This window comes from Protomyctophum parallelum (genome assembly GCF_964188405.1).
Source record: "Protomyctophum parallelum genome assembly, chromosome: 17".
NCBI classification, from domain to species: Eukaryota; Metazoa; Chordata; class Actinopteri; order Myctophiformes; family Myctophidae; genus Protomyctophum; species Protomyctophum parallelum.
In genome coordinates this window covers 22,746,736-22,767,529 of record NC_139719.1, presented here as the reverse complement: position 1 = coordinate 22,767,529, position 20,794 = coordinate 22,746,736, and the positions used below count along the sequence as shown (strand labels likewise).

General features: G+C 40.7%; 1 protein-coding gene across 1 annotated transcript; it reads left to right on the top strand.

The window, feature by feature from the left end:
* Window positions 1-703: 703 nt before the first annotated feature.
* On the top strand, window positions 704-15,450 carry acsl5 (acyl-CoA synthetase long chain family member 5; the record flags this gene model as incomplete). Its single annotated transcript, XM_083786976.1, has 20 exons — window positions 704-859; window positions 2,595-2,706; window positions 3,518-3,582; window positions 3,697-3,798; window positions 4,337-4,436; window positions 5,182-5,360; window positions 6,026-6,058; window positions 6,159-6,210; window positions 6,703-6,776; window positions 7,056-7,133; window positions 7,508-7,642; window positions 7,853-7,987; window positions 8,245-8,340; window positions 8,761-8,833; window positions 9,185-9,273; window positions 12,987-13,103; window positions 13,409-13,552; window positions 13,917-14,018; window positions 14,295-14,366; window positions 15,313-15,450. The coding sequence occupies 20 exons, from the start codon at window positions 704-706 to the stop codon at window positions 15,448-15,450; spliced, it is 2,052 nt and encodes a 683-aa protein (XP_083643102.1).
* Window positions 15,451-20,794: the final 5,344 nt, after the last annotated feature.

The window sequence follows — 20,794 nt, the reverse complement described above, 5'->3', positions numbered from 1 at the left end:
CTGTGCTGATGCCCTTGAAGTATGATTCACTGAGCTTTTATTATGGTTCGGCATTCACCATAATGCCATAGCAAGTGTTCACACTTGCTACATTGTTGAATCAAATGCATTTCCTTCGTCGATCATGACTAGTGATGACAAGAATTTTGCAAACAACTTGCCGGGCTACAGGGCTGATTAACTAGCCCTGTAGACTGGAACTAGAACCTAACTCTCCACGAAAGTGAGGTTCCAAATGGGGCTACTGATTAACCTGATGTTGCTGAACTTGGATGTGACTTTACCACATGAACACTAGTGATTCCTATTCTGGGGTGCGCATTTGGTGAAAACAGGTTATCTGCATGTAGAACAGATATTTTCATGTACATGTATTTGATGTACATTGAACAAAGGAGGGGTTTTTGAGCACTATAATGTATCTCCTATCTCGGGCATCAGTGGAGTACTCTATCTTGCATTGCATCTTTGAGGAGGATTATTGCACAATGAAAGCTGACTTTGACCTCACCAAGTGATGGCAGAAGAATAATATCAACAGAAGAAAAGTAAGACTTGCTGAGCCATGAGGCCCATAGGGCTTTTATATTTTTACTGAAATATCGGCATGACTTTCTCTGTTTTCATGAAACGTCTGATGCAAAAACAACTTGAAGTCTGAATGCGTCACCAAATTGGTCTTTCCCTCTGTAGACCGTGCGGCATGGAGTTGCTATTCCAGTTACTGTTCTCCCCACTGCCCACGTCAGCGATCGTCACACTGTTTGCTGTAGCAGCTGCTACCCTGGTCTACCTCAACACCAGACCCAAAGCCATCCCTTCCCCTGCTAGCCTCATCTGTCAAACCCGGGGCATCAAGGTAACATTTTTGGTTTCCCATCTTTGGCATAGTGGACCAAGTAATCTAGTCCGGCAGCCAATAGGCTTTTTAAAGTGGGAAATTTGGTATACTGGTAGTTCTTTTTTTTTTTTTTTTGCCTAAAATTGTCTACATTCATGAATCCACTTGCTGACGTTATTGAGCAATTATTTTTATAGGGGGATATATGTGACCACACCATTAACGGCCTATATAACGTAAGATTTTCAATTTATTTTATTTACTTAAAGCATAATGGCTACTTAATGGAGTGGTTGCACCACTCAAAAACTATATACCAAATGTCCCATTCCACACCCAGGCTGCCGGACTAATCGTTTCAATAGCAAGTGGCAACTAGAAAGCAGTACTCCACAGATTGCATATCTTAGCATGGCTGGGTGCCCTACCCAGGGCTTTGTGACAACAGAGATAAACTTGTACGTTTTGGACAAAATCTGTAGGAGTAGCAACAAAATGTCTCAAAACATAATCTCTTTCCCGGGCCTTCAGTCTGTTAGAGATGGTGTTTATCAAAATGTATTTCTGCTTTAAGCTATAATAAGTAATAATATATGGAAAATAATGTAATGATTGCGACCATTTACTATGAAAATGTGCATTTCCCGATGGTCCGTCACGCCCCTCATATATGGTCATGCCTTGTGATATCACTTGACATCATCAGGGATCGCGACGTAGACGACATCGGCAGGGGCCCTTCCCCATATATGGGAATGTCAATATGGCCATAAAACGCCTCCATATATGGTCATGCCTCGTGACACCACGCGACATCATGGAGACCCTTAGATCATCACGCCTCGTGACATCACACGCTCCATAAACCCGGAAAGTAAGGCCTGGCCCTACCTGGGCCCTCATCAAACCCTGTATACTCAAGACACTGCCCCCGCTGCCACCCTTAGATCTCCAGATATGGAGCTGACCTGTTCTGACATTCCATATGTTGATCTGACCTCATCAAACCCAATGTACACTCAAGACACGCTCCATATATGGCCAGACCTCATCAAACTCCGTACACTCAAGTCACTTCCCCCGCTGCCACCCTTAGATCTCCATATATGGAGCTGACCTGTTCTGATCTCCATATATGGAGCTGACCTGTTCTGACATTCCATATGTTGATCTGATCTCATCAAACCCTGTACACAAGACACGCTCCATATATGCCCAGTACATAAGGAATTCATTCCATATGTTGATCTGACCCGCCATGCCAAATCACCAGCGCCTGCCCAGCAGTCTGCCATCACCCAGGCGTATGCGTGCATCTTACTTGTTAATATATGGAAAAAAAAGTAATGCCATTTATTTATTTTTGTATTCAGCCAGCAATGGGTTAAATGCTCCCCCCCCCCCCCCCCTCGCCCAAAAATAAATCTGACACCTAGGGGCTCTGGTCTGCATTCAAAGATTTCCTACAAGCCTTGTCATTGGTCCAACATTTCCCGATGGCAAATGACTAACCAATGCTACTTTAATAATAATAATACTAATTTGTGGTGTTGTGTGAAAGAGTTACTGTATACAAATGTATAACTCTAGGACTACAGAGTTGTTAAATTAAGGATGCAGAATTTACAGTGTAGAAGTTGTCGAGTTGAAAGATTAAGGGTGATGGAAGTCACCCAACATGCCACACTTCCCTGTAGTGAAAGTGCGGAAGTACCAGTACGTTCTCAGAATATTATTACATGTCCATGTGTAGGATGGAGCCAGGAAGAGCGCTGTGCTGGAAGACAACAACAACCTGCTGGCCTATTACTATGATGATGCCAAGACCATGTATGAGGTTTTCCAGAGGGGTCTGAGGGTTTCAGGTGATCACAATTCCCTTTTACTCTTCCTCGTACTCTTTCTCAACCATAGCTGTGTCACGTGTGTGAAGTTAGGGGTGCCCACTGTGGCTGCCACCTGACGTCACTGCTTTTAGCAAAACTTTAAAAGTCCATAGACTGGCTGGCACAACGTAACGAGTGGGGTCTTTGTTTTCTTTTATCTAAAGTAGACTAATATTCTAGTGCATTTGACAGCATATCCTGTATTACTTGGAAGCATTACTGTACTTTGTGCACAATAAATCTGTGTTCCCTATAAATAAAATACTGCTAAACCATATAGATACACTTTACACCTTGTGTATGTTCTTGTATGGATGCTTGTTTTCTATTGTAATGTATTCCACGGTTTGCCTGTTCTGCTTTTATTTTGTATTGCATGTATGGGGACTGCGGATGTACATTAGCATCTTTGCTAAATCTGTTGTATTTACATTGCAGTCACATAAAGTAAAAAAAAAGGTTTCCGGAAGGGGATAATAAATTAACCATAGCAGGGTTTAGTATGGGTTTGAGTTCAAAGTATTTCTACAGTGGATTTGCCTTTTAATTTGACCTGTATTTATATTCTATCCTAGAATCTAAAATATAGGCAAAGCCTATTGCCTATTTGTGTACTGCATCACCTCAAATGGCTTATGCGATGTGGATGAAAAACATTAAAGTTAGCTGAAACTTTGAATTGTTATCGTTAGTCACGTTTGTTCAAACTTGCCTATACCGTGTAACACTCCGAATGTTAGTTTTGACATATCTTTGTTCTAATAATTCCCATTCCTTCTTTGTACTGTAGGTAATGGGCCATGCTTAGGCTACAGAAGCCCAGGAAAGCCATATCAGTGGTTGAAGTACAAACAGGTACAATATCAAATGAACACATTTGTGCCATTGGTAAATAATATAATTCAATATGGCAGTGAGCTGCTGTTGTATTGTCAAAATGACCTTTATGCTACTATTGTCTTTCTGAAGGTGTCTGATAGGGCAGAGCATTTGGGATCAGGGCTTCTTCACAGGGGCCTGAAGCCGAACCCTGATACCTTCATTGGCATCTTTGCCCAGAATAGACCTGAGGTAAGAAGAATGGGCGATGCAAAACGCGACGGGAAAGACGGGTTGAGCCTCAGGGGGCCTCAAGCTAGAGATGACCTTTATTAGGACAAGATGACACTGCTGACAAGTTGGCCACTTCTCTCTAGTCTTAGTGAAACAGACCTGAGTTACAATTGTAGTTGGAACGCTGTTTTTCGTCAACACCAAATGTCTTCGCCAAAAATTGTCGATCTACAAGCTCACAACACGTCGTATTGTGACGCATTGTGAGCTTGTTGGCAATTGTTGGCAGTGAAGTTCAAGTGGTTTGTTGCGAGGGGGGCCGTGTCACAGCTTGTTGGGGTGCCTAGGGTATTCATCAGTGCTTCTGGAATTGATGTACATACTTCATTATGGATGTTCCACTGTCGGACAGCAAATTCGGCGCGGGATTTAGACGGTGGAAAAAGTAAACGGGACCAATCAGTTCATGGTCAAGTTTATCCTTTCTGAAACATTTGATGTGGATAAAATAAGCCCTTTCACAGGGGTCAAACTGACATTACGTTTTCATTCCCAGTGGATTATTGGTGAATTGGCCTGTTACACCTACTCCATGGTGGCCGTTCCCCTGTACGACACTCTGGGTCCTGAGGCTCTTGTGTTCATTATTGACCGAGGTAATTGGAGTCTCTCTATTCTTCCACTATTTGCGCCTCATTAATGGTGTTAATTACATGGCTTGGTTTAAATCTAATAATCCCTGGAGTTAGACAGGCAGATAGGATCTATGTTGAGCTCTAGCTGCTTTCTTTCACTTGCACTAATCCTCTTCTCACATTTCACCTTCACACTTGCTCATTGCTGATCTGCTTTAACAATTATACTATCAGTTTAGATTTTGCTGACAAACTATGACGAAACATGTTCGTCGACTACCTTTTTTCACAGACGAAAACGAAATAAAAACTAAGCTATTACTAAAACTAAATATATTGACAATTTCGTCAACAAATAAAAACTAGACTAAAACACGAGGGAGGGAATAGTGGAGAAGAGATACAGTAGAACTAAAAGAAAAGGTTGCATGGGCTCCTGTGTTGCGCTCTGAAATGAGCAGATCTACATGTATGCTCACAGCTTGTAGATCGGCATGCAATCAAGTGTAAAATCATTACGCCACAAAGGCCTGCAAAAATAAAATTGTCGACAAAATCAACTGTAGATTTAGTCGTCCAACACTTTATATTTAGTCGACTAAATCTAGACTCAAACCTTTGATATTACTAAAATATGACAAACTAAATGTATTTTATAAACGAACTGAATCAATATTGGCTTGATCTCATGACTATAACGCCTCAGGTTAGCAATGAAAACATTGGGTATATATAGATAATGTTTTGTCTGTGCGTGCACCTACAGCGGAGATCTCCACTGTGCTTTGTGACAAACAAAACAAGGCTGAGATGTTGCTTCAGAACCGAGAGACCGGGCAGACACCTGTACTCAAGACCATTGTCATTATGGATTCCTTTGACCCTGAGCTGGTTGATCGAGGAGCCAAGTGTGGCCTGGATATCCTGTCCTGGGAGGCTGTAGAGGTGAGGAAAATGGACCCAATGAACTTAAAGGCCGGGTTCCATTTAATGGTGGTGGTGGGGTGTATGTTCGTATGACAAACAACGGAAATAGCTGACCTACTACTCACAACACCTCATAATATGCCACGTTGTGAGTCTTCTTTTTGTTTATTTGATGGTATATTACGTTTTGACACATTTTAAAATTATGCCCAAAATAAGGATGCCAGGATTCATGTGATTAAAATATATTTTGTAATAAAATTGTTTAATTGTGATATTATCAAACGTATCGGTCTACATTTCCCAAAATGAAACTTGTGCATTTAGTCTGACCAGAAACATACCCCAGTAGTGATAAAAACGAATGACCGAAGAGGGATAGGGGAAAAAAGGCAAATCAAACCCTGGTGAAAAGTACTTGTGTGTGTGTGGTGGTTGCTAACCAGGGCCGGAGCCAGGAACTCTTTGAGTAAGACAACGCCAATACGAGGTAGGCAGGACCAGGCAGCCTGCCTTCTTCTGTCTGATACACTGTCAGCCTTGAATAGGGCAAAATGCATAGCAAATAATACACAAAAAGCCACTCTACTGAGGGGAGCCAAAAACGTAAACAAGTGAGGCAAATGCCTTACTTTGCCTACAGTAAATCCACGCCTGTTGCTAACGCTAAAGTTGTTTTTCAGACACTGGGGAAAAACAATCTCCAAAAGCCAGTTGTAAGTATTACAAAGTGCATGTCTCTACTGCATTTACAGTATCCGATGCAGGAACAGATGATGATGGTGATATTAATTTGTTCATTCTATGTTCTCTCAGCCGCCGAAGCCAGAGGACCTCAGTATCATATGCTTCACCAGTGGCACTACAGGTGATCATTTACTCCATTCTCTTGATTTTGTTTTATTATTTATATATAGATATAGATCTATCTATCTACACACAAATTGCAATCGGGCTGTGTGTAAATTGCGTACCACGCAATCCTATATGCATACAGAACCCATTAAGACCTGAGGCCGATTCTACACATTTCTAAATCCATTTTTTTAGATTTCTGAAAAATATCAGTGCAGGTTCTCAAACCTTTTCATGTCAAGGACCACGCAAAATCATATGCATCTCAAAATATGTTCGTTCCAGGGACCCCCAGAAGCATGGATTTGAGTAAAAAACATTTGCTTTAAAAATATATAGTCAAAGATTTGCACAACTTTTCATAATTAGTATTTTTTTCTTCAAAAATGGCAGATCTACAAGCTCATAGCGTGGCACAGAGCGCTTGGGTAGCTCACTCAACCTGACGGTCTAGAGACGTGCACCCCTTACTTGTTCCTAACTCTGCCAATATGTGCTTCCCCAGGAAACCCTAAAGGAGCTATGCTGACCCATGAGAATGTGGTCTCTGATGCTGCTGGCATGATCAAAAGCTTTGAGGTACAGTATGTAGACGGCATTCGTCATTCGTTTTAACCACTTAACCATAATATGTTGATATGACTGGAGTCCTCCAGGGCTCTGTATTAAGGGCCCCTCCTGATTTTGCGCTGCATTCAATTTTGCTGAAAATAGCCAAGTACAAAATCGCAACGCCAAGTTGTTTTTACATCTTTGCAGTTTTTACATCATGATCGCAAAGGTTTAAGTTGGTTATGGATAATCACAGTACATTTGTGAACAGACCTGATACTAACGAGGGCCTCTTGTTTCTCACAGATAGCTGTTGCACCAAATTCCCAAGATGTCAGCATTTCATTCCTGCCTTTGGCACACATGTTTGAGAGGGTTGTACAGGTAAATGGTGCATTTATATAGCAAAGGCGCTTTACAGAGATTGTGCATTACATTCATTCACCCAATCACACAACGATGCCGGAGGAAACCATGCAAGGCACCAACCTGCACATCGGGAGCAATTAGGGGTTTAGAGTCTTGCTCAAGGACACTTCCACACTAACTCTGGGTGAAGCCCAGGATTGAACTGGGAACTTTGCGGTTCCCATCCGGTCACTCTACCCCTGAGCCACTGCCGCCCCTAGGTACAATATGGACACCAAAACTGCATATCACGATAAAATCAGTGTTAAATGGGGCATGGTCATGGAATGAAGATCGCTTTTAAAGAATATACATTTTATAAATAAGGAAACTTTTCTGTGCTCTTTCAGGCAGTGATGTATGGTTCTGGGGCCAGAGTGGGCTTCTTCCAGGGGGACATCAGACTTTTGCCAGATGACATGAAAGCCCTACAGCCCACTATTTTCCCTGTGGTGCCTCGACTTCTCAACCGTGTCTATGACAAAGTCAGTCCCAGGAACACACTGTCTGTCACACTGTCACTGTATCAAGCCTGATTGATACTCTTGTCATACAACTGTGTCGCATGCAGAAAATAGCTGATTTCCAAGCTCAACACGTCACAGATGCAGGACATTGAAAGCTTGTAATCTCGGCGTATGACATTGTTTTACAATGGAGCATAAATATATGTGAACATATAATTGTCTCTATAGGTTCATAGTGGAGCCAATACACGTTTTAAGAAATGGCTGTTGAACTTTGCTGTGGAGAGGAAACTTGCAGAAGTAAGGGAAGGTGTCATCAGGCAAAACAGCATATGGGACTCGCTCATCTTCCACAAAGTCCAGGTACGCGTATGTCTCACAAGCATAATGTCCAAACCATTCTATGGGTGATCCGATAGTTGGGTTGCGTACCACATGGGCTCTAAATAACATGCAGCAACCATTTGCTGCATATTACTCCCTTTCTCTCTCCGCTGTAGCCATCCAATAAAGGCTGTGTACAAATAACCAAAAAAGACACCATACTGTATGTGTGTGTATGTCATGGGGGAAAGTGGCTCTCTAAATTCTTGCTTTCCTTGAACGTGTCTTGGTTCAAGGAGTCTCTAGGGGGTCGCGTGCGGGTGATGGTAACGGGAGCAGCACCCATCTCTCCAGCCGTTCTCGACTTCCTCAGGGCTTCTCTGGGTTGCCAGGTAAATCTACAGTATCTTTACTTATTCTGCAAACTTCTATATTCCTACTTTGCTTTGAATGGCATATCAATAAACTTCTTTACTATTGTAGCACATTTGTCACAATCTTTTAACTTCCTCAAAAATACTGGCCGTTTTCTCGATGCCATTCTTCATTCGGTGTTTACTAGTTTGTTGTCACACTATTTACAATTGGACTTCATAATAAAGGCAAGAAAGTTGCATTCTCTCCATTGGCACCAAATGTGGTTGACCATGACCATTATGAACTCTCATTGTATTGCAATATAAAGCATGCTTCAGCACTCCTACACAGTCCCACAGCTACTGTACACAGTGTGCTTACTGGTATACTGTTAAGTTCATCTGTATTGATTCACCTGAGGTTTGATTCACTCTTGGTTTGATTGGTTCTGTTAGATTTTCGAGGCATATGGCCAAACAGAGTGCACTGCCGGCTGTACCTGCACTATGCCTGGAGATGCCACCTCTGGTATGTATTATATTTCACCACAGAAAACACGGGCCCTATATCTTGTGTGCCGCCTTACCCCATTTTGTGTGCCGCCTTACCCCATTATCCTTTTAGGCATTTTTCCCAAGTTTTTAAAAACATTAAAAAACCCTGAAAACTGCCGATCTACATCGACACGTTGTGAGCTTTGTAAAATGTAAAATGTTTACAGTACTGTACGGTACAGTGGAACAGCATTGCAACTGCAATAACGGATGGTGTAAGACTTAAAATCTATCGTATGGAGACCTAGATAGTTCCCACATGCATACCTTAGAATTTGTGTTCATCACGTGTTTGCCGAGCAAAACTCTGATTTGATTTCCATAGGCCATGTTGGGATTCCAGTGCCATGCAATGTGGTGAAGTTAGTGGATGTTGAGGATATGAACTACTTTGCCTCCAATGGTGAAGGAGAGGTAAGTTCAATAGCAACTGACAGTCAACAAGCTGAATTAAGCAATATTACACGAGAGGGTGTGGTTTAACGTGATTATTGCAACGACAGTGATGCGGTCAGGAACTCGACTACGTCTCGTTCCTGACCGCATCACTGTCGTTGCAATAATCAAGTTAAAGTTAAACACCCCAGTTACCCTTAAAACTAAGAATTAGCTGATTTTTTTTTCTTTAATGACAGATGTAGTCACTACGACCAGAAATGGTGCTCGTTTGAACGGTCCCCAGTGAGGGGTGGGAGAGGTTGGACAGCAGACGGCTGGACTTTGAATTTCTCTAACTATAAACTTTCATGACAGCAGAACAGCCTAAGTACAAATATAATTTATGAAAAGCTACTACAGTGAAGTCTGTTCACAGAAGTTGTTATATGTGGGGATTATCTGACGAGGTACCATTTGAGGGGGCAAAACCTTACATATACTAAATAATACTATAATAATAATATAATATATAGAATTATATATATTATATAATATAATAATTGTTTATAGGTTCAATATAAGTCAAATAATATAGCCTTTCCACAGGAGTATCTTTTTATATTTTTCCAAAAAGAATACAAACAGCCAATAGCATATTACAAAGTTATCCCCCTCACTGGGGAAAATTCCGGGAGGAAAAACGGGCAAGCACCGGGGCGAGTAGTCCAGTATTCGTTTGAACTACGGCTAGAAGGCCATTTCAACCAATTTTGATTGATTGATTGAAATATTTATTAACAGTTTGTAGAATTTACAGTACATTTTAAGCACAAACTCAATACAAAGACTGTTAACTGTGAGTGGACGACCCAATTAAGCATTACACTTGTTTACAACAGGGTCCACATTATTCAATTCATCAAAACATTTAGAGACATACAAACATTTAGAGACATACAAATAGACATTTCTATGTAGCTAAAGAACAGAACAGGAATTCATCATATAGGAAGTAAAAAAGGGAAAAGATACATTATACAGTGAGGGGAAATGGGGATGGGGGGGGGGGGGGGGGGGATTCAGATTTTACAGAGGCCAGTTTCGAATTGCAGCCATCCTTAGGTACCCAATCAGATTGCTTCCTCGAAACGACCTGTTGTATAACTGTGCATTATTGTGCAGATTATATTGCGTCCTTTGTAAATGACATCAGACTTAATTTTTACTCCATTTCTCTCAATGATTCAATGTATCTGTGGCGAGCACACAAATATGCCCATATACAGTGTATGGAATGGTTATTATGACATGTCATTGTCGGTGCAATAACATGGATCTAGAGGCATCCACCCCCAGGCCAGTGTGGAGATCTAATCACTCCAACTGACCTGTGATTTCTGCTCTGTGATTTCCTCCCAGCTGGATGTGCCAGGAAAGCCTCCCCTGGGAGGTGACCACAAAGAATCCTTACTAGAAGCCCAAACCACCTCAACTGGCTCCTTCTGCGCAAAGGAGCAGCTGCTTTAGTCCCTTGTCCCTCACGGGTGACTGAGCTTCTCGCCCTATTAATCTCTATTATCCCTGGGGAAACTCATTACGGCTGTTAATTAATTAACTACATTATAATAACCTTGCGTCACAGGCACAACACGTAATTGAATGCTGAGGTTGTCTTACCAACCTGTCACAACACCAGGTGATTTCATTAATTAGGACACTCAAACAGGGAGGGATAGGAACCAGTTGGTATCAGGTGTTGGCTGAAATGATTAAGTAAAACCTACTATATAGATGCCAGATGTTAAAGGTATATTCAGTGATTTCACTCAAAAAACCTTAGGTTTCGTTTTTGGCTGTGGGACCCAGCCTTTCGTCCAATCAGGATAGAGAGTCAAAAACGAAACCTACGTTTTTTTGACCCCCAGGGGTTAACTGGGGACAGGGAGGAACTCCTTATATGGCCAGCACACTCTATAGTAGGGAGGATTATCACAACAAAACAAAAAAATAAGTGATATTTGAATTAAGTGAAATCACTGAATATACCTTTAACATTTTTTATTCAAAAGTTTTCTTTTTTTTACACCAAATAATAATAAATGATCGAACACAGGTAAAACATACAATCAATGAAAACTAAAAAAACAGAAGAAACAAAACATACACCAAAAACAAAAACAGAAAAACAGCTTGACATAACTACTATAATACATAATTATTTTCCAAGTTGAGTTAGGCAGGAGAAGAGCTGGAGACATGAATCACAATACACTTCAGTTATATAAAAGCTATTTTTTTTCCCTTTTTTTTCCCAGACACAACCACTACATGACACTTTTACAGACCCAACAACCTCTACACATATATTGAAACACGCAAATACAATATCACAGAAGTCCATCTAAGTATGAAACTGTCCATTTGTAATTGTAACCTTGCGGTCATTTCTTCCATTATATAAACCTGCTTCAGTCTCTGCTTCCATTGGGTTATAGTAGGTGGCTTTATTTCCTTCCAATTTACTGTTATCATTTTCTTAGCAATCAGTAAAAGTATCCTTAATATGTAACTCCATGCACGCACCTCCTCTGGTATAATACCAAGCAGACATAACTCGGGACCAAAAGGAATATTCAACCCTAAACATTTTTCGATTTCCTTATTAACCTTTTTCCAAAACCTTAATTATTGGACAGTCCCAAAAAATGTGTGTATGGTCCCGATTTCCCCCCATTTTATCCAACACAATTCTATGGATGGTGTTTTCACATATGAGGAGATGACCAGAGGAGTATTGAAATACCTAGTATTTCTAGTATTTATTATTTTTTAAGTTTCCCTTATTTCCTCCTCAGTGATGCGTTTTATTAGTTTGGATGCTTCCCCCTCTGCCAATTTATTTAATTCAAGGGGTCTCAGGAATTCAATAATCTTTTCTCTTTTAAATTCTTGTTCTTGACCCTTGTATAATTGTTCGTAAAATTTTGCAAAGGCATCCAAGATCTGCTTAGGCTGCGTTTCAACAAGGTTGGTTTCTGATCTTAGTCACAGCACGACCAGATTGGGCCTTCCGGAGTTGAAAGGCCAACAACCTGCTCGCCCTATTCCCCATCTCATAATATTTTCTATTAGTATACCTAAGTGCCCCCTCGGCCTTGTATGTTAATAGCTCATCTAATTGTTGTCTGGTTTCTTTTAATTCTTCCAGTGTTTTCCCATTCCCAAACTGTTTGTATTCTTTTTCTAGTCTTTTTATTTTGTTTTCCAATTCTTGTTGCTTTGCAAGCCTTTGCTTTTTTATTCTCGCTCCTATAGAAATAATCTTCCCTCTGATTGTGGCTTTACCTGCATCCCAGACTACTGAGGGTGAAACAATCCCATCATTTATAGCAAAGTACTCCAAAATGGCACCCATTATTTCCTCCTTAATACTGGCATCTGATAATAATCAGGCATTAAGCCTCCAGTACTTTAAGTGGTTAACTGACTCAAAGCCAACTTTCATAGAAACTGGGGCATGGTCTGAAATAGTGATCTGTCCAATAGTGCATTCTCTGATATGAAAAAGATCCTTCTTTGAAACACAAAAGTAATCCAACCTAGAATAACTGCCATATACTTGGGACATAAATGAAAAATCCCTTTCCTTTGGGTGAAGTTGTCGCCATGCATCTACCAAGCCTAACTCCCTCATCATGTAACATTATTTTTATTTGATCATATTTTTGCTTTTTCACGGTCTCTACTAGGTGTGTATCAAGGGCAATAATGTGTTCAAGGGTTACCTGAAAGACCCAGAGAAGACTGCAGAGGCCCTGGATAAAGATGGTTGGCTTCACACCGGGGACATTGGCAAATGGCTACCGGTAAGACCAAAAGACACATAGCCTACAGTAACCTACAGTACACATCCTGAGTGTACATTTTATTGAGTATAAAGGTCTACCCACAAGTGTCCATTTTGAGTGGTGCATAATGGATAACACTTTTAATAGCAATGTGATTTCTAACTGTCATGCATGCGTCCTAAATGTATCCATATTGCAAAACAAACTGACTGCCTACAGATGTTCCACTTACATGTTCCCATCAATTTTCTGTGACCCATTATAAGTAATGGTAAAGTTTGGATTTGTATTAATTATCAAACATTTGTGCTCATCCATATCAGAGTGGAGTGCTGAAGATTATTGACCGAAAGAAGAATATTTTCAAGCTGGCTCAGGGGGAGTACATAGCACCAGAGAAGATTGAAAACGTATATATACGCAGCGAACCCATAGCCCAGATGTTTGTGCATGGAGACAGTCTACAGGTACATCTAGTTCCTTAACAATGTGTACTCGGGGGGTGAGTATTATTAGGTAGTAGATACTTCTTTTATGACACATAGTAGCAATAATGGGTGGCAGCAGCCAATCTGTGAGCTCACAATGCATCGCATGGCAGCTGTGAACCTGTAGATCTGTCATTTTTGAATATTTGCCCAAAACAGGGATGCCGTGGTTAAGATGGCCTAATTGAGATATTATCAAAACAATTATGAGACGTTTCCGACTACATTTTTCAAAAAGGAAATGCATGTGTTTAATTCAGTCTGACAGTCTGACAGCAGAGGTTTCCCCCTACATCCCTCACAGCTCTGCGTGATCCCTCTTTCGTCCTCTGTGTGTCTCTAGTCTAGCCTGGTAGCGATTGTGGTGCCAGATGCTGAGGTCCTTCCAAGCTTTGCTCAGAAGCTAGGCTTGAATGGCTCACTGGAGGAACTGTGCACAAACAAGGTAAGGACTCTGTCAGATGTGCTGTATCATCATACAGTAGATGCTAGGCATTTGTTCATTACCTCGGCTTCCTTCCAAACAGAAAACGTATGTCTGTAAAATACCTCAGATACCGGTAGTTTAATGTGAATACTGCTTATAATGTAAATGCCAAATGGACATCAATGCACTAGTGGGACAGTTGGTTGGTGAAGTCCACCCTATAATTTGTAAAAAAATAAATAATGTTAACTCTGATTATTTTGCTGTGATCACCAAATCATCTTTCTCTTGCAGGAAATGAAGAAGGCTATTCTCTCTGACATGACCAAACTGGGCAGAGAATCAGGACTCAAGTCATTTGAGCAGGTCACCAGTTGCAAACTAATTGACTATTGTACTAGGTCAAATTATACTAGACTATTAACTATTAACGGGCACATGCTCTACCAGATGCAAAGGAAAATTGCAGAATCTTTGCAGAATTACACAGGATAGTTACCAGAAAATGAAAGGAACAAAATTAACTAAAGAAATGTCTCCTTCTGCTGGTGGGCTAAAGCCTCACTGTACATAGCCAATCTACAAGACGATCTCAAGTAATAAAAATAAACTTTATTTATAAAGCGCTTTTCAAAACAAAGTTCTTTACAATGGAATATAAAAATGCAGTACACTAGCTTAGAGGCACTTGGTGGAATAAAACAACAAATCGTTACTGCAGTACACAGAAGCAATACAATAAAACAATACCACAGTTGTAACTAATTGTAATTAATTATAGTAGTAGTTAATAATTGACTGCGGCCTCCTTAGTTATTCATATTTGCACATAACCTGTGTGCTGTGGAATCTTTCCCCATTTCCCATCCTAACTATTACTATGGAGAAGCTGGGGTGGAAAAAAGCATCAATACTTCCAAGTCTGGAATTCAAAATGTACTTGTAAAAGTACAAAAGTATTGGTATCAAAGGCTTGTATGATTGTTGTAACTGTGCACAGTGTAATTTATTAATTATCGTCCACTCCAAGCTGATGACAGACTGGGGGTGCATACTTAGTTTAGACTAGTCATTGGTTAGACATGGGTTAGGGTTAGGTTTAGGTGATGTGAGCAATGAGCATCCATCCACACTGATATCATTAAATATTGTGGTGTGGACTTTTTTAACTGTATTTATAATATATATTGTGCTTGTTGTGGACGGCCCATTACTGGGGGGAAACATTTCACCTTCCCACATTGCGCAAACAATACAATGTCAACTTATTTGTTTCCAATGTTACCACATGGTTTTCCTCTCTCACCTACAGGTGAAGGCTTTGCATCTCCATCCAGAACTGTGGACCATTGAGAATGGTCTTCTAACTCCTACGCTCAAGGCCAAGAGGGCAGAGCTGAAAGCACTGTTCCAGCCACAGATAGATCAACTTTACGCCGGCATCCAGTAATTGGGCAAACCCATGCACCACAATGGCCTTCTATTTTTGGCTTTCTGCTTTTTGACTTTGACATTAAAAACGTGATTCAATTCATTGTTCCATTTATGCAGTAGTTCTATTTTTTTAACGTTAAATTCCACATATTGATATAAGTTACGAAGATGTGTTACAGGGCCTGTAGTTCTAAACAAGACATAGATTTCTCTGAAAATACCTGTAGTATGTGTTATTTCTTTCCCCCCCGCTTTCCTAAGACAGTAATTTGAAGGTCAAATGCAGGTCGATTGAGTCTCCGGGGCCATCAAATTATTGGCTTAGGAATCTCCATGAATTCAAGCCTTCGTGGGGGTGTGTAATTGAATTGTGTAATTTGATGGAACTACTCCTTTAACCCCCTAATGGCTCTTCCCTGAGCACTCATGACCATCTGAAGCTGAAACTGAATTTCAGATCAAGCCATGCTATTATTTTGACTTATTACATGCACTTCAAAGTGAATACCACAGTAAGGCTGTGTTCACAGTTCACACTATTCACTTCACGCTAGGTGCCTTTCTGTTTGGTTCCTCATCAACGGGTTCCGACGTGTCGATAAGGCGATATGGACGGCAAGCGACGGCGAGCTTCTCGTCGGGAGTCTCCTGCCGGCAATTTCACGACTGTTGACAGCCGACCGTCGGCAGCCGACCGTCGGCAGTGTGGAGTTGGCTTAAGAAAGAATAGCCACCTCCTTTTAACATTACACCCTATGAGAAACAAAAGGCCACACTTTTAGAAGGCACTAGCTGGTCTGAGCGCTTTTTTCTGGCAAAGCGCTTTTAAAAGTTGAGAATACAGTAGCTCTTACTAGCTTTATGAGAAATGTGCCGATGATGTGGACCACTTTGTATCAGGGTCCAATCACAGCAATACACAAGTGGCAGAGCGGCTCGTCCGAGCTGTTGGTCGGTCTGTCTACACCAGGGGTTCTCAACCTTTTTGGCTGGGGACCCCCGGAAATGCTTTGGCCATGTCTCGCGACCCCCGCCCTGCCCCACCACCAATAAAACTGACCTTAATAATAAATCATAAAATAAATGAATACTGTAACCATGGATATAATCATTATGGAAAGTGTATGCATGTATGCATACACTCTTAATTTCTATTTTCCAGCCATTCAGTTGCAAAAAATATTTTTGAAAATAATTTGGGGACCCCCCAAAATAATTTGGCGACCCCCTTAGGGGTCGTGACCCACGGGTTGAGAACCCCTGGTCTACACCACTACGGACATGCTGTCGGCCACAGAGGCACCAGACTACCACCAGCAACCCCCCTCTCCTGCCTAACAAACTGTGTAATTAACCTGTTGTATTTTCATAAAGGCAGAACTATAATACATTGTCCGTACACCAGCATCTGCTGCACTGTTCCATAATAGTCTTGTGTGTGTTTGACAGCTTGTCTAGAAAATATAAGATTTATACATTGTAGGTGGTAAATATGCCATGCTGTTCTACACAAAGTTTCAAATGTTTTCAGTATTTTGTACTTTCCAGAGTTTCAAAATTGAAGTCTGCTTATGTTGATAGCATGTGCTGTAGGGCGGGCAGCGCCTGTCCTTCATACAAGGCACTTTAGTGTGAACATATCCAAGTACAAAACAACACATTGGATGTGTTGTTTCAACCTGGAAACATTGTTTTCAGTATTTTCTTCAACACAATGAACTAGCTACTCTTGTTTTCATACCTTTCATTCAAAATGAATGGGCTTGAACCTTGAGTTAAGGCGGCATAATGGCCTTGAAATGAATGGCTTTCAGCCTTGAGTTATAGACTAAAAGGCGGCATAATGGCCTTGTTACTTCATCATACAACAATGACGTGTCGCTCACTGAAAATGTCATTGTTCTACTGAAAAACAAGTTATCTTCGGCAAGGGACACAGTTGTGTGACAATGAGCCATTATTCAAACTAATTAAGTTGTCTTTTATCTGTTAATAGGAACCACAAGAGCTGTGCTCTGGTTCAGAAGTTCCTCTCTGTTTAAAGTGCCTTGCTTCTGTCTCCATAGCCCCAAGCAGCTAATGGATGAGAATGTCCTCTCCCTCCTCATGTCTGTCTGGCCACACTTACTGAAGACCTATGAAGTTCAGGCTCTCTTGACCAGAGCTACCTGTGTGCCGATAATGGACTCTCACCACAATCCCATAATGGGAAAATATGGCCATGGGCTCCACCAGTGTCCTCCTTTTATGAACACTGCTGTTACAGTGGTTGGCCTTGTACAGACGTGGGTCATTTTTGCATACCAGAAGTCTGCAGTGCTTACGGATACTTCCCTGCACTGGACCAAAGTAAAACCAATGGTCCAATTCAACCGCTACCGGAGCAAGGGAATTCTGTCAACAGCCTTCTCTAAGTTTGCTGAGGTAAGCCCCTCATACTGATGCCTTCTGTATACTAAGTCATACGACTTGCAGAAAGTAACTTGATTTTCAACTGACCAACATTCACACATGAATTTGAGAATAACAGACTCTGCAGGATGGCTAGTCAATTATTATTGGTAGGCTATCATCACATTTATTTTTCTCATTTTTTCAATAACGCTTGTGGATGGAACAAAGGTTCCTTTTGGCTTCTTGCCTGGTCCTACAACATCCCTGAAATGGTTTAAAACGGCAACAATTCCAGCCAAACGGCTGGTTGCTCCAAAACCAGCAAAAGAGATTTCCCCTCCAACCCTAGCCACTGTGGACCTCCAGCCAGGTGAATTTAACATTTAATTAAAAACACGTGTTGTAAGAAGTATTCACTTTCTTTTTGCTTGAGTAAAAGTATCAATATGCTATTGCAGAAAAACGGTCGCTATACAAATCTTTTGAAAATGGTGGATCTACAAGCTCACAAGGTGGCACTTTGCGACGCGTTATGAGCTTGTAGTTCAGCTATTTTCATGTACAGTAGTGTTTATAAGGCAAAAGTATGTTTTGTAATAATGAAAATAAATAAATATAAAAATCTAATAATTATATTGAAGTAAAAGTATATTTTTTTCCTAAAAATATTGAATTGTAAAAACAAAGTCATAATACGTTACATTTTTACTTGAGTAGGCCTACAGTACTTGAGTAGCCTACATGTAGTTACTTTACACCACTGGACAGAACCTGAAATGGTCTCCCTGTCAGAAATTCAACCTAATCTGTTTGGTTGGTTTAACAAATCAAACTGCCTTGGTTATTCTCAGAGGTTACTGAAGGCAAGAAAAGGCAAGCCAGACACTACTTCATCAAGATGCTGAGGACTGTCTTTTGTTGCTTCGTCCCCAGCTATGGAGAACTGGAATGAAAGAACAGCACTGTACATCATGTTTATAATCAACATAATAAAAGAGCCAAGTTTTTGCTATGTTTGAATTATTTGTTACACATAGTACAGTATATATACAGTATTGTTGTAAAAAAGTTTTTGTATTTTAGTTCTTATTTTGAAATGTGTAAATTATTGTAACTATTGTGCAACATATTGTAGGCAACTTGTGTTTTACAATATTACTGAAAAATAGTTAAAATGTGTGTTATTGTCTATTGACATGTCATGGTTATTAAGTTTATCTTACAAACTTAACACATATAATTGCTTTGAAAACTAATTGCAGTAGTATTTAGGCCTACATCTGCACACTCCAGTAATCACATGTTCACATATAGGCTTACAATAAAGACTGATTAAATATGAGTATGTGTGTTTGGTGATTTGCGTATAGGCTACCTCCACTGACAAAACAAGCAAAAATAATTATAATTAAAATGTAGAACTTATTACCGGTATTTACATTCTGATTTTGTGATGATATTCTGAAAATGGGATATTAAAATAAGTGCCATCTAGCCATGTCTGGTAAAATAAAAAATAAAAAAGCCTATACTGCCATCTCGTGTACAGAAACAAAATAGCATTTACTTGATTCTGGGACTCAGTCGTTCCTGGCTGCTGCAGCTGGCTGCTGGGATAGCCTACCCACTTATCTCTACCTGACGTTAGTTCTAAGTAAAGTTCTAAAACCACCGACTTCTCCTTGGTTGGTGGCGCTTCTGTAAAATCTAAAACGAGTCCCGCAACAACTTACTCACCGACTCCCGTTTTTCAGGCAGCACACCATCACCGTCATCTGACACAGAAAAACACGCGCTCTATGGGTTTCACGGATCGTCCCTGGACTCAGATGTGAACCGGAGAAGCTTCAGAGTTGTTCAACATGGCTTCTTCCGCCACAGGTGACCGCCAAGACCAGGTAATAAGCGGACTTTCATCTCACCGAAGCAAAAATGCTATATTTCAAGCAAAACGCTGCAAACTTATATTTGGCATTATCATTCGGTGTGTTTGTAAAAAGAAGGGAAACAAAGTAAACATTGAACTCAACTGATGCACGGCGGGGTAGTGTTTTTGCTCACGAGGACTCTGTCTGGGATTTAGAAAAAATAGTTTCACTTTTAGTCAACTATACTTTAACTGACTAACCAACTTACTGGCCTATTGATTCTTGTCATTTACTAACCGTGACATTAAGCTCCGGCCACTTTGTATCAACATGCAAATAGCCTAGTCAGTGGTATATTTGGCTACTGTAACGTTATGCCTTCTGAAGTACCCTGGTATTGTTATAACGATATTAATTCCCCCCAGTGATGTATTTGGCTTCTTTAACTCTAAAACAACTTTCAACCTGGTACCGGTATGCCTATTGTTTTTGTTTGTCATTCTGTAGGTGCATGAGAATTCTCTGAAATTGTCAAAACTTTCTGAATTCTCTATATGAAAAATGAAATGAGGCATAAGTGGTATAGAAACACAAACACTCACACCCCCTTCATGACACAACAGCCAGGCTTCTGGCAGTGGCCCTCATTTTCTCACCAAAAGCTGTGGAAAGCCTTGGAATTCAACCATACATTTGTGTAGCCTGGCTAATAAGCCAGACCGAATCAGCCGTTGGCAAATAATTGCCTGCCATGATTTGAGTCTGGGTTATTAGCCAGGCTAACATTAAACTGTGGATTAAGAAAATCACCAGTTGAAAGTAACAGCAAGCTACTTGTTTAGACTAGCTCAGTTATCACTAGGTTTCATACGTTGAACTCATAACCGGACTGCCTGGTTCAAATAAAATTCATATTTTTATGTGACTTTACATGTCTGTCTGCACTCTGCAGCATATCTGACAGGCCACTAAGGGTTACCACCACTGGTTACCACCTGCCCCTGGCTGGTAAATAAAACCTTCTGGCAGGTGGAGTTTGCTTTCAGGTTGCCCGACCAGGCAAGTGCTCGTTTGAGAGGGGATGCAACTGTCTAGTGT